At 44.7% G+C, this 18,176-nt stretch overlaps 5 protein-coding genes across 5 annotated transcripts; 3 read left to right on the top strand and 2 right to left on the bottom strand.

The window, feature by feature from the left end:
- Window positions 1–364: 364 nt before the first annotated feature.
- On the bottom strand, window positions 365–4,755 carry EAF02_005533 (uncharacterized protein; the record flags this gene model as incomplete). The annotated part of the gene is made up of 3 exons (XM_038901581.1): window positions 365–1,453; window positions 1,501–4,630; window positions 4,697–4,755. 3 exons carry the CDS (start codon window positions 4,753–4,755, stop codon window positions 365–367), a joined length of 4,278 nt encoding a protein of 1,425 aa, XP_038758921.1.
- Window positions 4,756–7,972: 3,217 nt separating this feature from the next.
- Window positions 7,973–9,558, top strand: EAF02_005532 (uncharacterized protein; the record flags this gene model as incomplete). Its single annotated transcript, XM_038901580.1, has 2 exons — window positions 7,973–8,208; window positions 8,268–9,558. The coding sequence occupies 2 exons, from the start codon at window positions 7,973–7,975 to the stop codon at window positions 9,556–9,558; spliced, it is 1,527 nt and encodes a 508-aa protein (XP_038758920.1).
- Window positions 9,559–10,105: 547 nt separating this feature from the next.
- On the bottom strand, window positions 10,106–11,815 carry EAF02_005531 (uncharacterized protein; the record flags this gene model as incomplete). The annotated part of the gene is made up of 1 exon (XM_038901579.1): window positions 10,106–11,815. The coding sequence occupies one exon, from the start codon at window positions 11,813–11,815 to the stop codon at window positions 10,106–10,108; it is 1,710 nt and encodes a 569-aa protein (XP_038758919.1).
- A 1,358-nt stretch (window positions 11,816–13,173) lies between these two features.
- Window positions 13,174–15,176, top strand: EAF02_005530 (uncharacterized protein; the record flags this gene model as incomplete). Its single annotated transcript, XM_038901578.1, has 5 exons — window positions 13,174–13,800; window positions 13,873–14,134; window positions 14,188–14,500; window positions 14,552–14,791; window positions 14,849–15,176. The coding sequence occupies 5 exons, from the start codon at window positions 13,174–13,176 to the stop codon at window positions 14,943–14,945; spliced, it is 1,539 nt and encodes a 512-aa protein (XP_038758918.1). The 3' UTR covers window positions 14,946–15,176.
- A 563-nt stretch (window positions 15,177–15,739) lies between these two features.
- Window positions 15,740–17,848, top strand: EAF02_005529 (uncharacterized protein; the record flags this gene model as incomplete). Its single annotated transcript, XM_038901577.1, has 1 exon — window positions 15,740–17,848. One exon carries the CDS (start codon window positions 15,740–15,742, stop codon window positions 17,846–17,848), a length of 2,109 nt encoding a protein of 702 aa, XP_038758917.1.
- Between the last annotated feature and the right edge of the window lie 328 nt (window positions 17,849–18,176).

Below are 18,176 nucleotides of genomic sequence, written 5' to 3'. Positions count from 1 at the left end.
ATTGTTCTAGCTTACAGCCCTGCTGCCACAAGAACGCCTGATTAACTTTCAGTATATCAAATGAAAGGCTTCGGCTAGAGTTATACGATTCGCATTATGCTTTTAAACGAATGAGGTATGTATAGTTGTTTGCGCAGTGGGTATGCATCATGGAAAGACATGTGACAAGAAAAAAATAAGAAAAGAAAAATGCTCCGGCCGACCTCGCTGCTATGCAATAAAGGACAACTTCAAACGAAGGAAAGAGAATTGCAGTGAAGTAATAAAAACTCGTCTATTCGTATAATCCGCTCCTTATGTACCCAATGAGTGGTATGAATGATTTTTTCATTCTCAACACTTTTCGTTTCATACATTACATGTTCTATAATGCTCGCCGACTACTCATAGCTGCCGATGCCCCCGCTGATGCTAAATCCTGTTTCGAGCTGACACTTCGTGTGACTCGGGGCAAGCCGCTACTACCAGAAATTGCCACGGTTCCAGTACTTGTACGTTTCGGCCCAGGAGGTCCAGTCAATGTTGTGGCATTGGATTGTCTCCGAGGAGGAAGAGCTTTACTTGGACTTATCCCAGCTGCGGGTGGCCGAACAGATGAACCACTCTTGTAAGCAGGTGGTTCTGGAAGGGGTCTATTGGAAGCAGGTGCAGCGGTGGTATTGTGTCGCTTTATTGGCGAGTCGATTCGAGTATTGATACGGGGTGGAGCAGCTGCCTTTTGACCAGTGATAAATTCATGCCTAACAGCTTCATCAGGCTTCAGACGCTTTTCAGGATCCCACCTGAGACAACGTGCCAAGAAGTCAAGGAAAACTTCGTCATCGCACTTGATGGTTTGCTGAAGAGATCTCGAGGATGGTCGACGTCTGCGTCCCTTTGAAGATACCGTGAGGCGTGGTTTTCCGAGAGAATCAAAGAAAAGCTTTTTGCGAGTACTCTTTTCAATCAAATGCTTTTCCGGTGGACCAAACACTTCCATGATGCAGGCGAGTTGTTCCTGTTCGTTTTCACCAGGAAAGATGGGCACTCCAGTAAAAAGCTCCGCCAAGATACATCCAAGACTCCACATATCTATCGGCATACCATATGTCATACCAAGGATAACTTCAGGCGATCGATAAAATCGGGATTGGATATATGTGTATACCTTCTCGTTCTCGAAACAACTTGATCCAAAGTCAATAACCTTAATCTCCGAATGAAGGGGATGTGCAAGGAGAATATTTTCGGGTTTCAAATCGCAATGAATGACTTTCTTGGATTTCAAAAGCAACAAACTGCTAAGCATTTGCTTTGTAAATCGTCGAACGATCTTGAGCGAGAAACCCCTGAAAGAATGAGCTTTGATGAGCTCATAGAGATTCATATCTAAAAGTTCAGTAGAGATACAAAGATGACCACGGAAGTAGAAGCTTTGAACAAAGTTGACCATGCTGTGCTTGTTTTTGGGATCCTACAAATGTTAGCTGGTTACTGAGTGAAGTGATTGGAATTACATACCCATTCGCGCAACTTTTGGAGGATGTTAACCTCTACCAAAGCTTGCTGATGGAATCGCTTCTTGTTCCGGATGATCTTAATAGCCACTAATCCTCCAGTCTTGTGATCAATACATCTTACGACTTGACCAAAACTTCCCTTACCAAGAACATCGATGATTTCATAACGATATGAGAGATGATCTCCAGTGGCGATTTGATAATCCCCTCTTTCATCATCGTACCCGAAATTGGCGGCATCGGATTGAAGCTGACCAACATGTTTGGCTGCACTAGATGTCCCACAAAAGTAAATGTCCTTGTAATCGACAATTTCCCCTTTCTCGTAAATGTTGAGATGCGAGACAAGTTTGAGAGCCTGTTGAGGGTTCGCTCGATCCTTAGGAGTAGCACGTTTTCTTAGAGCATCTAATTGACGAGCTGCTGTCTCTGTTTCCTTTCGTTTATTGCCGAGCTTCTTCATCTCCTCTTCCGCCAGAAGATCATCCTTGTCCAATTCCGATGTCCAGTGATCTTGATGTCTAATACTAGTACTAGAGGCCTTTGGATTGAGCATTCTATGCATAACAGAAGACGTAGTTCGAGAAGTCGCGGTTGGGATATTTCTCTCAGAAGCCATGGAGTCAGTTGACGTCTCTTTCTTCGGACTGTTTCGATTCAAACCCCAGCTATCACTCTTTGTTCTGTCATGACCTGTAATCATATTAAGGCTCGAAACTGAGCTCTTCCTTCGACTAGAATTGAGATAAGTAGTAGTCGTGGTTGACTTGACCGAAGGACTAGGACTGGGAATTTCTTTGTTATTGCTACTCATATTGTTCATGGTAGAAGAAGCAGGCAATCTAGGCGGTGGCATATTATCATGTTTTGGCGGAGGAGGTGGTTGATTAACTTCTCTTCCGCCTGTTGCTTGAGCATTGCTTGCGGCGTTCTTCGATCCAGATCGCTTCCAACCAAGACTCAACTTTCTTCGCAACGAGGTTGTTGAAGATGGTGTTGGGGGTTCTTCCGGACTTGAGACTTCCGCAGGAGTATCTGTTTTAGCTAATCTATTCACCTTCAAGGCACGTGGCCCAGTCAACCTTGCCGGCTTGTTTTCAGTCGTCGAAGTGTCCATTGTAGTGAAATCGCCACTAGTTTTGGACCGAGGCATGAGATGCTGGCCAGCGTTGTTCTTGGGAAGAGATGAGGATAGATATGGGGAGGTTTCCCTAGGCGGTGGTGGACGGTTGTTAGCTATAGGTATGGGCTTCGTCCCACTGTTACTTCCAAATACTTGCGAAGATTCCGTAGGTCTATGATGGATAGAACTATTGCTCCGCATTTTAGGCATATGATGCTCCGATTTATCTTCGTTACGACGGGAAAAGAACGAGGTCTTGGAAGCTGTCATGGGTGAACTTGGGGTTTTTGTATTTGTCCGCTTAGGCGGAGGTGTAATGGCACCATTTGGTAAAGGCTCAGGATTGGATATGGCCGCAGCCTTTGCAGCCGTAGGAGCGCTTAATGGCAACAAATTCAAGGGTGGCAGACGAAGTGGTTGAAGGTTCTTTTTCTTGGGAGTCGCAGTATTTTGCTTTTGCTGTTCAAGATCTGAATTCGAGCTAGGTGGCGCATGCCTCGACCTCTTTGGCTCTCGTTCGATCTTGGTTGGTTCACGTGCAGAGTTCCTACCAGAAATGCTATTTGTTGAAGTACTGTTAATACTACTAGCATCAAACGGCATGCTTGATTTCCTCTTGGCGAAAAATGGAGTTTCGATAGGAGAATCTTTGGGGGATTCATACGCTTTGGGTATCGCAGGAACTGGCGGAACATCTTCCTCCTCATTATTACCAGCTGAGCTATGAACATTTCGTGACTTGGGTGTTGGTAACCTTGATGTCGTGGGGGCAAGTGATGACACTCGAGGCTGTAAGGAACCTGTAGTATTTCGAGACGTGTTACAGCTTGAACTCGACGCAGCTGAAATAGCAGAATTGTACTTACGGTTACTATCCGGAGTAGTTCGAGATGATGAAGGTGTGGGCACCTTTCGAGGTAACATTGAAGGGGACCTTGAAGACCCTCGAGGAGTAAATGCCGGATACGAGTCAGGCTGTGGAGTTGGCGGTGTACCTGGCGAAACAGTAGGATTTCCTTGGTGAGTCGATAATCGTTTGGCTCTTCGAGTATCTGTAGGGCTGATGGTTCTAGCCCCAAGTCCACTTGCATGGGAAGTACCTGGCAAGACTGACATCCGCTTCGAGGTTGATGATGGTGTGGTTGCAGGTATTCCTGTTCCGCTGGGCCTTCCGGGTGACTTTGCAGCAAGGGATGATGATCTACTGTGGTCTGGTGTGCCAGGCTGAATAGAAACTTGGGGTTGCCCTTTACTCGGAGGTTGCAATGATTTAGTTTTAGCTGCTCTCGAGGCAGTGGTACCTCTTGCTCCATCCATATAACTTGGAACTCCTGTACTATTCAATCTTGCAGATGCATTGGCAGCATCCGACAAAGATTGTAATGATGTACTTGGAGCAAGACTCGGACGTCGTCTTTGTGTGGCCCCTGCCTTGCTTGAGCTATCCGACTCAGCACCTCCTACAGATCTGCGCGGTATTCTAGCAGCAGGCGCATTGGAGGCAGCACTTCCAGATATCGGAGGATATTGATTTCGTCGAGTTCGAACGGCTAGAGGAGCAGATGGCGGGTCCATATTCCCCGATGCAGTTGAAGAAGCTGTTGAAGATATGCTACCTTGACGATTGCTCACACTCTGCCTACGTTGAAAAGAGGAGGTTCTCGCGGGTCGTGGTCCAGACACTCCACGCGCAGAACCTATTCCTCGCCCATTGTTCATAGATGCTTTAATTTCCCCCATTGAAGGCTTCTCTCTCGGCATTGAATCTCCCCCACCTGTTGCCGGATATTGTGCTGTGAGCTGTAGTTCATTGGAGATGCTAGTCTGCAGGTCGTCAAAATTGGGAGAAGGCAAAAAGTCGTAAGAAGCCGAATTATCGTCGTTGTGACCTCCAAATGTAAATAGGGTATGATTGTTTCGTTGTGGAGCATGCAGTGTCGGCTCTGTCCCAGCTATCAGACGCGAACCTCCTGTGCCTACACTGGGAGGATAATTCTCAGAAATCCTTCTGTTCAAAATATTAGTAAATATGAGCGCCTCGAATGGCTCCCCTCTTGAAGGTTGGGAATCTTACTGTCTTGTGGGTGAAAGGTCAGGTCGTGGACCTGAAGGAGCCCTCTGTTCCCGAATCATGAATAAGGAACTAAAGTCACTGGGGGAAGCCAGCGACAGAAATTAATCTCGAGTAAAGGATTTTGCTTTTCCTTGAGCTCAGTCCGTTTAAGGGCCGAGTTTGTCGATGGACTATCTCATTTCAAATGGCCGTCGTAGGGTATAATTAGTAGACAGGGAAGTCGTTGTAAATGGGAACCCAGTAAAATGGAGAGGAAAGCTATCGGTAACAGTGTCTCTCAAGAGTCAATATCTAATTTTTTTTCCTTCTCCACAGAAATAAAGCGCGTCAATTGATGGTATCCTCTTTTTGGATTCGAAGATTGGAAGATATCTCGAGGAATGGCTCGTGGATTGTGTTTAGTGGTGAAATGAAGGTAGCGGTGGATGTTGTATTGTATTTTTTTTTTATTGTATGGAGAGTCAGTCTCTCTGAGGCTGCAGATAGACTAATAGAAGTTGAACAATATTTTGGGGATGGATTGCAAGCCTGTACCTGTACGTTCCCGTTACTGGTTACTGGTACTGCGAATGGGATAAAAGCTTGATGTTTCCCGTACCTTTTCGAGAGTCGAGGTGGCTCAGGGAAGTCAGGGTGGTAAGGGTTGGGGGGTTTATGATCAAGGTCTTTGCCGTTGCCTATAGAAACAAAAAGTGGATCTAGATTCTGGATGGTGTGAGTGAGTGAGTGTGAGTGAGTGAGTGACTGAGGGACTGAGTGACTGACTGTACTTGGAGACTGGGGACTGGGCGACTAGATGACTGGATGACTGGAAGACTAGAAGACTGGAAGACTAGAAGACTGGAAGACTAGAAGACTGGAAGACTAGAAGACTGAGGTCCTTTTCTTTTGGTACCGTTATGTTTATGTACGAGCAGTATGTGAGAATGTGAGCAGTATGTAAGTACGTGAGCAGTATGTACGAGTAGTATGTACAGTATGTACTATGTACGCAGGAAGGGCACTCTCTTTTCTTTTGGCTAGATGTAACAAGATGACTTTTGAACCTATCAAAATTGGAATCGATGCAACAATAAAATCGCAAAATCATCAAAATCATCAAAATCCCATCAATGAGCCAATGAAACCACAGGACACCTGAGTAAGATGGAGTACACTTAAATATGTTGAGCCTATCAAAATTGGAAGAAATTTACAAACTCCATTCAATGAACCAAACTAATACAATGTAGTACAGTGTAATAAATAGAATGCTACCTAGGAGAGACCGCAGTAAGGACTGCAATGAATTCTGATCATCTCGGCGGTCAAGGTGGCTTGGAAGTTGTTATCTTTCTTATTCACTCTTGAGTCTTGATCCTGCTCCTGCTCCTCGAACAACGCCAACGCCTCCCTCACCCCTCACATCTTCTCCTCCTTGTAGCTATCTTGAGACCATCAATAAAGTTAATTCACAAATTCGACAGGACGACGAACTCTTTCCAGGAGACCCAAGCAATGCAATCACAACTTTATTACCACTGTCAATGCTTTCAATGCTTCCTCGCTATAGGGAAGGATTATTTGATAATGATATCGTGGATTGATGAGGACACCCATGTATGGATGGTAATCTGCATTTAGTATATACCGAGTATCCAATATTGATGGTCTGGTGGAGGAAGTTCCAGGTTGGAGAATGCTCGATATCGTGGTATGGTATGTCTAATAATTCACGATGACTATCGGGCGTAAAGGTATATTATGTGAATGATGGGATGTATGGAGTTCTCAATCTATCTGCTCCGTAGCATGCAAATTGGACTGGTAAGATTATGAGTGTAGGGTTTCTGAAGTCAGTGCTCGAGTACCCAGTATGCAAGTTGATACCCAGGCAAAAGTATCTCCCTACCTAGGTATAAATTCTATCTATATCTAGTATACAAATCGATATCGCAGGATTGCAAGTAAATAACAGACTTTCTCCTTCCAAGATACAAAGTTTAATCTCATCTGGATTTGTGCCGAGTGAGCCCTCTTCCTCTCCTCCCCTCTCTAACATTCCTATTCCTAATACATGCAATCTTATGGAGACTATGCTCCATGGAGGTTTCTGCCCTACTCGGCTTCAGATTTTTGTACACCATGGCAACACCATCCTCCACTAATGTATATCGCATGTAGGGAGTCTCTAGACATCAAATTCTGTGAGGTACAGATCCACCTAAAGCATAGAGAATGTACAACAATGCAAACAGGATGTCACACCCCTTTTTCCCAAGATGCTGTTTTCATCCATCAAAGCATCACCTGCTTCCGTCACCAAATACTAACAAGTAGGTAGGTAAGACCAAGCCAGTGGCCTTTCTTCTTGCTTGTTAGTTTGTGAGCCCCTGACACGTGCAGGCAATGTTTTGAGTAGGAAAAATATTCCGAATGATAAGAAGATTACCCAGTTAAAAGATTGATAAAGGCTAAAACCATGTTTCAACGACAAGAACTGAGTTGGGTTTGAAGCCGTGATATTTCTGTACGAAAGAGAGCATGGCACTGTACTCCTTCATGTATAATCTACAGCTGGAGCTTGAAAAAGGGGTCACACAACAGCATAAGCGGTATCGTCTAGCCGTTATTGTGATCATGGATTAACAGCGTTTTATACTTATTTATTGCCGTTTTCCTCCATCCCGAGATCATTTCTTATGATTTCTGGGGAATCTTCAATTGATTCCCGAATCCCAAAAGTACTGATCCCATATTCAAGACATGCCCAATAAACTTAAATCATAGCTCCTTGCGTGGATAAGAAGTCTATTACGACGGGACGGTAAGACGGAACGAAGGGAATTTATTTTTTTCGAATTAGTCGAAATTTAGTCAAGTCCGAAATCCAACCGCTTCAGCCCAATTGCGGGTGGTCGGTGGTCGGTGGTCGGCGGCAAAAACGTCATGCCTTCTCTTCCCGCAGGTAGGCTCGTAGGTTCATCGATCGCTAAGCGCGTCAACTTCAAACACCAAGATGTTTGAGCTTCGTAGACAAACATTAGAGAATTGGTCAAACCTCAACTTAATGTTCACAACTGGAATCACTTTTCAATTAATTTGAAGCATGTTACTCACTTACCACATGGGCTGGAACCTTATTATCCGTGAAGAAACGAAACACTGCGACTGAACGCTTTCTTCTATGAATAGATTACCCCCTCATAGATCTTTATAAGGATCGTTGGAATTCCAACTCAGACACAATCCCTCAATTTCCGCGAAGCAGCCTAATACTTCAAAAAGTCTCGGAAGATGGATGAGTTTACGGCAAATGCGTTTGTGAATCGTGATGATCCTATCCCGGTGATAAGATTCGATCACACAGACGACCTTAATGACGATGTGGAGGATGCAAACGGAGTGTCTAAGAAAGAAGGGACGCGAGAAAGACTAAGAAGACACAAATCGGAATTGAAGGAGAACTTCAAAAAGGCACAGAGTAAAGCTTCGGAAACTTCGGCAACTGTACAAGATAGATTACTTGAAAAGTACGTCGAAACTCTACATTGCGACGTTGGTCATCTTAGGACTCTACTGATTACAACAGATTATTACAACAGGTGATACCAGTGGAGGACCTTGGCGAAAATGGAAAAGATACGGCTACTACCCCTCCAAATTTTGTTGAGAGACCTGCTTTCAATATAACGACCATGTCGAACAATTTCAGAAGATTCAATGCGAGAATAGGAGTGGTTTTCGTCTTCCAAGCCAAAGTGATACGTCTACTAAGCTGGAAACAATGGTCGCATACTCTCTCATTTCTTGCAGTATATACTTTTGTCTGCCTAGATCCATATCTTCTTACCGTTCTTCCGTTGGCGGTTCTTCTCCTCGCAATCCTCATACCTTCATTCATTGCTCGTCACCCCGCGCCTCCTACAACTATAACTACGGACTCGTTCACATATTCCACAACAGGTCCGCCAATAGCTCCAGCGCCAGTTGTCAAACCCGTTAAAGAGCTTTCTAAAGATTTCTTCCGCAACATGCGCGACCTCCAAAACTGCATGGAAGATTTCTCTCGCCTCCACGATACAATAATTGCTCTAATATCTCCCTCCACAAATTTCTCTAACGAACCACTGTCATCTACTTTGTTTCTTTTCCTTGTAGTAACAGCAGCATTTATGTTCATCGCTTCTCATCTCATGCCATGGCGCTTTATCTTCCTCACAATAGGCTGGACCATTACATCTCTCGGCCATCCAACCATTCAACGCCAAATGATCACAACACATACGACAGTCGTACAACCGCGCGCCAAACCCCTCCAAACTAGCCTCGAAACCTTTATTTCTCATGACATCATCCTCGATTCCTCTCCCGAAACCCGCGAAGTAGAAATCTTCGAGCTCCAAAAACTTTCCCGTGCCGGCGAGTGGGAACATTTTGTATTCAGCAGCTCACCTTATGATCCAATGAGTAGTATGCGAATTGAAACTGGCCGGCCAATCGGATGTCGCTTTTTCGAGGATGTAAAAAGCCCGAGAGGTTGGGAATGGAGTGAAAAGAAATGGGCGTTGGATTTGTGGAGTAGAGAATGGGTTGAAGAAAGGATTATTACAGGTGTAGAGGTGGAAACAGAGGGTGAAAGATGGGTTTATGATATTAGGTACGAGGGACAAGAGGAGGATTCCGTGGGCGTCATGGATACGGGGAGTACTAGTAATCTAGGAAGTATGAGAGGGAAGAAAGGCGTTCCGATTAGTTGGGAGGAATCGAGTGAGGTTGACGGGGCTGGTAGGAGGGGAGAATGGAGGAGGAGAAGATGGGTTCGAATGGTTAAGAGAAGATGGGAAAATCATGAAGCGGAGGTCGAAGATGAGAAGAAATAGTCGATGTATGCTTGGATACCATGATTTTATGAAATCCCGGCGTGGATAAATGGATGGTGTTTTGGTAGTCTGTGATTTTTAGCGTACAAATTGGGGTATGGAGGGTTTGGGTAAGGGACTGGGAACGAGGCAATGGGACTGGGGATGAGGCATATATATACCATGGTGCAGGTTTCACCAACTTACGCTTGTTACTCTCTACACAACTGTAGACAGATTTTAGCGAACAGATTAACATAAACTATAAGAAAAACTGGCAATATCTATTCTCAAGTCAGGTTGAGTATTATATCACTATTGAATAAAAAGCTTTAAGAACGACATACTTTTTTTCCCTATCTGGTTATCGGTAATCTAATCATAACTATGCGCAAAACATCACCGTGATACCAACACTCTAGTAGTGTGTTGTATATAGTATACAGTATACAAGCATCCCCCCTTCTCCCTATTATCCCTTCGTTTCTTCATGTGTCGGATATAACCAACCCCCCCCCCCCCTCCAAATCAACAACCCCGCACTTCGCACGTCTATCTCATTCCTCACTCACACGTGCAAAACCCCCACTATATTCTTAAGCACTTCATACTGTGTCTGACGAAAATCATCCGTGATCAATAGATTCTGCGTCGCCTGGAAATTGAGCAGTTGTTTTTTCTGCGAGGTCCAGGGGGGCCAGGTGAGGAGTTGCGTTGTATTTGCGCTTGCAGTTGTATTTGTATTTGTGCTGGGGTAGGAATTATGATTTTCACTCGCGCTGCCATACCCATGATGATGTGGGCCACGGTTCGGATCGAGCGTGTGCAGGAAATTGAGGTAGTATTTCTGGATGGATTGTTGGGGGAACCCGAGGGATTGGCCGTAGACGACGGCGATGTCGCTTCCGTGGAAGGTGCCCAGAATGGGGGTGCCGTGGCCGTAGCTGGAGAGGTAGGAGTAGATGTTTACGTGTGGGTGGATGCGGGATGCGTAGGATAGGAAGAGGCGGCGGGAAAGGGTGAAGACGATGTCGCCGAGGAGGGCGGCGAGACGTTTGTATTGTGGGTAGATGTTCCAGTTTGGGCCGGTGTTGAAGGGGGAGCCGGCGGAGGGGTCGTCGGGGTAGGCGGCGACGAGGGAGGCGATTTTGGAAGGGGGGGCGGAGGGGAAGAAGATGGTTTGGAGGTAGTTGGTTAGGAGGGTGGTGGTGGTGAGGTTTGTTTGGGCGAGGGCGAAGTATGTTCCTTCGTCTTCTTGGTCGCCGATTATGAAGGGGACGGGGGCGAAGTGGCCGCGGGAAGCGAGGATTTCGGGGGAGGCGGGGAGAACGCCGTTTTTGTGGTCGGGGCGTGGGAGATAGGAGAGTGCGAGGGAAGTGTAGGATGTGTAGGAGGGGGGAGTTAGAGTTGCGGCGAGAAATGTTTTGTAAGGGAGGGCGCGGAGACATTTGAGTGTGTGGGTGGAATTTTGACAGCCGCCCGCGAGCACGACCTGGTCGTATACTGCTTGTGCGCGCGGACTATCGACTGTTTGGGCGGGAGTGATGGAGCCGGAATCCATGATTGCACCGCGGAATAGAGGCTTGTTTTTGTAATGGTATTGGCCGCCATAAAGAGCCATTTGATCAAATACTGAAATTGAACCTGCGGACTCCCCCCATATGATGACTTTATTAGGATCGCCTCCAAAAGAAGCGATATTGTCGGCGACCCATTGGAGACCTAATCTTTGATCCAACAAGCCGAGATTAGAAGACCCATCTTTGAGGATTTCGGAACCGGCTAGGAAACCAAAACCTCCTAGGCGATAATTTACTGCTACGTAGATGAAAGACTGGGAACTCGAAATGGAAGTTTGAAGAAGTTGTGTTGCGTCAAAAGATTGAGTGGAGCCGCCTGCAAAAGCGCCGCCGTATATCCAAAAGAGCACAGGGAGTTTAGAGTGTCTGGTGATGTTTGAGGGGCGTTGGATGTTGAGTGTTAGACAATCCTCGCCGACGGGACCGGAGACCGAACCTTGGGGACAAGCTGTGGGGACACTGGTTGCTTGGATAGTTCCCATGTGTTTGGTGATACTTTTGGGTGGTTTCAAGCGAAGAGATCCGGTGGGCGGCTGGGCATAGGGAATTCCCTTGAATGTGTCAATCCCTGATGTGCTAGACCCGATGATTTTGGCATGTGATATTTGAACTGTAGGTGCCAATTGGCGTCTCTCTGGAGCAGGCAGGGCCACAGTGAGAGAAATCAAGAGCCATGTGGTGATACCCTGGAGAAGCATATTGTTCAATTTCAAAGACAGACACTTCAGCTTGAAATATGATTCCCGCAACGATCAATGAATCATCTTGATAAGATCTTAGACAGAATCAGAACTATATACCTCATATTCTTCCAGTGAACGCGGGGAACATGTAAAGAAGCTATTGATGCGCCCCTCCAAAGCCATTACTCTGAATTCGGCCAATCCCCGGCTTGGTATGCATCGGAAACTGTTCCAATTTGAGAAAGATCTGAGATAGTGAATAACTTCATTGGGATTGCAGTTATACCCCTGGCTTTTATCCGGCATCTATTGCCACGACAATAAAACAGAAGTGCTAAATGCAGACTGCAAATTGTACGTATAATACATGTAAATAGGAATCACTAGATTTCAAATTCCAATAGTAGAGATGCGCATCAGATGCAATGATTTGATGGATACGATACTTGAGATATGATTGGTTGATCTGGTAGACAACCTGGTAGGTCAAGTGGTTCATCCGAGGTACTTCTTTCTTCTCCGCGTTCGTCACCTTCCTTGCTGCTGTTGTCTCGAAGAGGAAATTCTCATGATCAAGATTAGAACTCTCGATTTTGAGCTTTAGGTAAAATATCCCCCGCAAATTCTCATCGGGATTATACAGTGTTTGTAAATGGGGGACCAATCTTCTAAGCGATAAATACACATTCCACATACACTCTCCCTCCTCCTTCTGCAAGTGTTGATTAGAATAGAAAGGGAAGAAAGTTAGAACTTAACATCAGCCAGAAATGGACAAAGCATTTTTATAGACTTATCATGGTCTTTATCAACAGCAATGAATTAATTTGATATCTAATTCGTCGTTTCTCCGGTGAGCCTCTATGCGGTTTGAAAACATGCACATTTGTACAATTCTTCCTGGTGAGTATGTGTAAAACTTACGCAATGCTCTGTGGATATACGACGATGCCTGAGTACAGTTGAATTTGGTGTGGCTTTAGTTATTACTATCCCCCTCGTTGCAATATACTTATTTGAAGCCAGTGACGAGAGTACAAATTGATGAGAAGAATCATCGAATCCACACAAGTGAAGTGTACAATCCAAACATCCGAAAGCTTTGGATTGCAGTCCGGACACGCTAGTAATTCGAGAACGCTAATTGGTTAATTGAACCTCGGTATTTTGCCCCCGTTCCCCAGGTTTCGGTACATTCCCCACTGCCAATAGTAATCACGGCGCGTTCCAATGATTCCGAATCCCCAGGTTACGCTGACTCTGTCTGTATCTTTCTTTTCTTCTCCTTTCATGCTCTGATTCTCTCATTTATTGTCTTATCTCGCGCGGAAGTTATATACTATCATCCATTCACTTACCTCCTACACATTACAATGCCTCACCACACCCTCACGCGAGACGAAGTCTCCAAAAATAACACTGAGGAATCTCTCTGGTTTATAATCGACAGCAAGGTCTACGATGTCACTGAATTCGTCGATGCTCATCCAGGAGGAGAATCCGTCTTAAAACAAGTTGGCGGCACAGACGCAACCGAAGCATTCTATAACCTACATCGACAAGAAGTCCTACAAAAATACTCGAATTTATGTATTGGCACAATTGAAGGCGAAAAATCGCAAGTTATTGAACAGAATGTCGGAGATTTGAGTGTCGTGCCATATGGAGAACCTACATGGCTAACTCCACAATTTAAGAGTCCTTATTATAATGAAAGTCACAGGCGGTTGCAAAAGGCAATGAGAGTTTTCACGGATCAATATGTCACCCCCGTTGCTCAGGAGTGCGAAAAAACTGGGGCGCATATTCCACAACACTTGATTGATCGAATGTCGAAGATGGGGATCTTACATATGAGATTGGGCCCAGGGAAACACTTACATGGTGTTAACCTTATGGATGGCGCCGTGAAGGGGGAGGAGTTCGATTATTTTCATGACATGATCGTTGGACAGGAGATGGTTCGCGCTAATGCAAGAGGATTTCAAGATGGGAATATGGTTAGTTATAAATCCATGTTTTTATATAGAGCCTACTCTATATTTCAATGCATGTCTAACACTTAATCCCAGGCTGGTATGACTATTTCTCTAACGGCAGTTCTTCAATTTGCCAACGATGAGGCATGGAAGAACAAAATTGCCGCAGAGGTGTTTAGTGGGAAGAAGAAGATTTGCTTGGCCATCACCGAAGCGTTTGCTGGATCTGATGTCGCAGGTATTCGAACAACCGCAGAGAAAACCGAAGATGGCAAACACTATATCGTAAATGGTACTAAGAAATGGATCACCAACGGAGTCTTTTGCGATTACTTCGTCACTGGTGTTAAAACAGGTACTATTAAACATCACTTCTCATGTCTAATCACCTACTAACAAACTGTCTAGATAAGGGCCTGTCTGTTGTATTGATTGAAAGAGGCGAGGGTGTAGAGACAACACCAATAAAAACCTCCTACTCACCTACAGCTGGAACTGCCTACGTCACTTTCGATAACGTAAAGGTACCAGTTGAGAATCTCTTGGGAGTAGAGAACAAGGGTATCCACGTCATCCTTAGTAACTTCAACCATGAAAGATGGATGATGGCTAGTGGTGTCACTCGCATGATGCGACTAGCAACAGAGGAATGTATCAAATGGAGCAATCAAAGATTGGTGTTTGGCAAGAAATTGACTGATCAGCCAGTCATTCGACAAAAGTAAGTTTTGCTTCGTTAAGTGCAAATGAAACTCCCAACTGACCTTCCCAGGCTTGCTAAGATGATATCTCACTGTGAGGCAAACCAAGCATGGTTGGAGAATATCACATATCAGATGACTTTGATGCCATACAAACAACAAGCGACTCATCTCGCGGGCCCAATTGGTCTCCTTAAGATGTTCGCTACCCGTTCAGCTCATGAATGTGCAGATGAAGCTGTGCAGATTTTTGGTGGACGTGCGCTTACGCAGAGTGGGATGGGAAGAACCATTGAGATGTTCCATAGAACGTGAGTACCCATGCTATGAGAAGTTTTCACCGGAAATATCTTGCTAATATCTTATAGGTACAAATTCGATGCTATCTTGGGTGGAGCCGAGGAGGTATTGGGCGATTTGGGAGTAAGGCAGGCCCTCAAAAATATGCCAAAGAGTATGTTGTAGATGATCATTCGGACACAAGATCAGAAACCTCAGAAAAACGAAAGATGTACTCAATTTTAAGACTCAAAAAGTTCTTCAGCATTATCTCTCAACATTAGTTTCAATTACGTAGATTGATTCTATCAGACCCAATCAGATTCGGATTTCTAAATCTTAGTTTAGGCCTAAGTCAAATGCTCTACCCCGAGGGCCGAATCATACTTATTAATAAAACATTTACCTTACGCGTTATATTCTATGCATCTTCAATTATTTTGACGAGTAGATACAGTAAGTTTGTTGAGTCTCTAAAAACCTCTAATTTACAGCATTCAGCTCGGGCCAGTACGCAAAATAGTTTACGTGATTCTGTATTGAGGTCGTAGGCATATATACTGCTACCAATCAGAATAAGAATCAGTCGCCACGTCAGTCCCACACCTATATGGCTATGCATAGCCTTCAGCAAGCAATTGTAGTGGTGTTGGGTATCGCTACGTGTATTTATACATAAAAAAATGTATACAAATGTGCCGAAAGGAGGAACGAGGCAAATTGCAGAATGAAGCCTCACTTTCCAAAAAATCAAAGTCTGCCTCGAACGAGGCTTCTCAAACAAAGTACACGTCAGGATTGAGCCTCTACTATGTGCAAGCCTTTGACTTGTTGCCTCTCACTGTAAGTGCGGAATCATAAAACGATATTATTGAACCTCAACGTCGCAAACAGTGAAACTCGAAGCATCAATTATCGACATACGATATATCTCATACGAGTTTATATCACTCATTTGTTCCATTTCAGAAGCTCTTGCAATGGCTGCCAGTTCAATATACAGCGATTTGAACACCTCTCGACAGGAAATCAGGCTGCTCGAAATCATTGCTACTGATCCAAGCATCGTCTGCAGAACGAGAGTCGTCTCACTCCTGGAATCCCCTACCTTTGTTGCGCTTTCCTACCAATGGGGTAATCCAGCGATGACCGAAGAGATCACCGTCAACGACACAACACTGTTCGTTACCAAGAGCCTTGCAGACGCCCTCAAATATGTACCAATGCATTGGCAAGAAATGGAGAAGAGGTCGGAAGGCAGTATCAGGCTTCTTCTCTTATGGGCAGATGCAATCTGCATAAATCAACAAGATATTGAAGAAAAAAATCACCAAGTCCCTCTAATGAAGAAAATTTATTCGTCAGCAGAGCACACTTTTTGCTCATTGATGTCGGAGAAATCATCATTGATTGAAACAGCGATCGATACTATCAACACAATATGTGTTGGCGCACTCGAGAGTGGATTCAAAAAAGATATAGAACATCAAGATGTGAAGATAGATTGGATGCTCAATGACCTGGAGTTATTTGGGACCGACTCTAAATATGCACTTTTTCCAAAACGAAACGACGATTCGGGTTTAGACGAGTGGAGCGTTTGTAATGGCAACAAAGCTCGAACAGCCTTGCGAGAGTTCATGGATCTTCAATACTGGAGTCGTGCCTGGATATACCAAGAGCTTGTACTTTCAAAAGACCTAGTCTTCTTTCATACATCTGAGCGTACTTTCCTGTACGTACTCTACTTCGTAGCTCTCTGGGCAGGGTTCCTAAAGACGCAAACTAGACCACGAGATATCGACAGCTATCTATGGAAGACTATCATATATCTTTCTTCCTTCAACCCCTTAAAGAGGATCGAACAATCCCGATCATTGAATATCAGAAAGCAGACTTTAACCCCTCAGAATAGAGATTTATATCTTGCACTGTTACGATCGCAAGACTTAATAGGCGCCACATTAAAAGCGACAAACCCAAAGGACCACGTCTATGCCTTACAGGGACTTACAGGTTCAGATATCATACCAGATTATAGTTCTAATACATCTGTCGCTGACGTATATATCGAATTTTGCGTCAAACACGTTGAAGCTATACGACCTTTTAATCTTCCGCTTTTGTACTTCCTTCGCTGCGCTGGTTATGCGAATAAAGCTCCGGAAGGCCCTGAGCTGCCTTCCTGGGTACCGAATTTTCCCGGTTGTTCTACCAATGGAAATGCATATCAGCCTTCCTATCTGGTTTCCTCAACTGAGAAGCGCAATATGCACCGAAGTAATTTTAACAATAGGGCGAATGACATTTCAATCTGCAAACAAAGCCTGTTTGCTCCTGCACTAGTCATTGCAACGCTCGATGATACGAGTGATGTCCTCGGAGATGCCGAGTCATTGCCAGAATTTGCATCTTCCGTTTCCGAATTGTTAAACTATAAGCAGGCGTTCGGTGACCGACATCCTTTTCTTAAACTCACAAGTGCGCTCTGGGGTAGAATTATTGAAGAAGAAGTCTGGGAATCTCCCGAGGTTGTTCGGGTAATCCGAATCTTACAAACACTTTTTCCAGATCGTGACAAAATGTTTAGTCTCGATGTTTTGGACCGTGTTCATCTTGGGTGGAAATGGCTGGTGGAGTTGACTTGTTTCGATCGTGACTTAGTTCATACTATTTTGGATTTATTGGCCGAGGATACCGAGGCCATAGAAAAGCTCGAGCATCCGTATCCAAGTGTCATACAGTTTATCCGGAAACTACTGGATCATCGAAAGACGGGCCCGGGAAGTTATTGGGATGACTATCATTCTATGAGTGATGACCTGCATACCTTGGGAAAATCGGGCGATATCCGGGTTGCACGCACTGCAAGTGAGACCTCCATCGAGTTTAGCATCGTTCCGACTGCGGCATTGAAGGGTGATATTATAGTCTTTCTTGCGGGAAGTGAGGTACTTCACTTGGTTCGAAGGGTGGAAGACCACTATGTCTACATTGGCGAAGCTGGAGATATCGAAGCATTGGTAACTCCGATGCTAAATAAGGTCAGCGCTGGTGAGGAGGAATTTCAAATTATAGAAATTCGATAGTGAGCACTGGATGGATCTCAACAACGAGGGCACTTAATTCGTATCATTGGACGCCTACGATCGGCACCATCCAATGCTGAGTCGACGTACGCTGAGTCCGTGGCTTAGAGCATACAACTGTAGTGCCGTCAATTTCCATTTTCGAAACGGGTATACATCACTGTGATAAACTCAAACCATTGAGAACATGAATTTGATAGTGGAGGGAAGTTGTGGAAGAAGTTTGAATTCATGGCGTCTTTCGGCATATATTGGTTTTCGGCGGTGGAAGGGTTATGGAGAACGTGATACATATACACCCGGTTTCTTAACACATGTCGGAAATGTA

Source organism: Botrytis sinoallii (assembly GCF_014898435.1).
Source record: "Botrytis sinoallii strain Bc 23 chromosome Unknown BSIN_008, whole genome shotgun sequence".
NCBI lineage: Eukaryota > Fungi > Ascomycota > Leotiomycetes > Helotiales > Sclerotiniaceae > Botrytis > Botrytis sinoallii.
The sequence above is the reverse complement of the archived record's forward strand: the minus strand, read 5'-3'. Positions and strand labels throughout refer to the sequence as shown.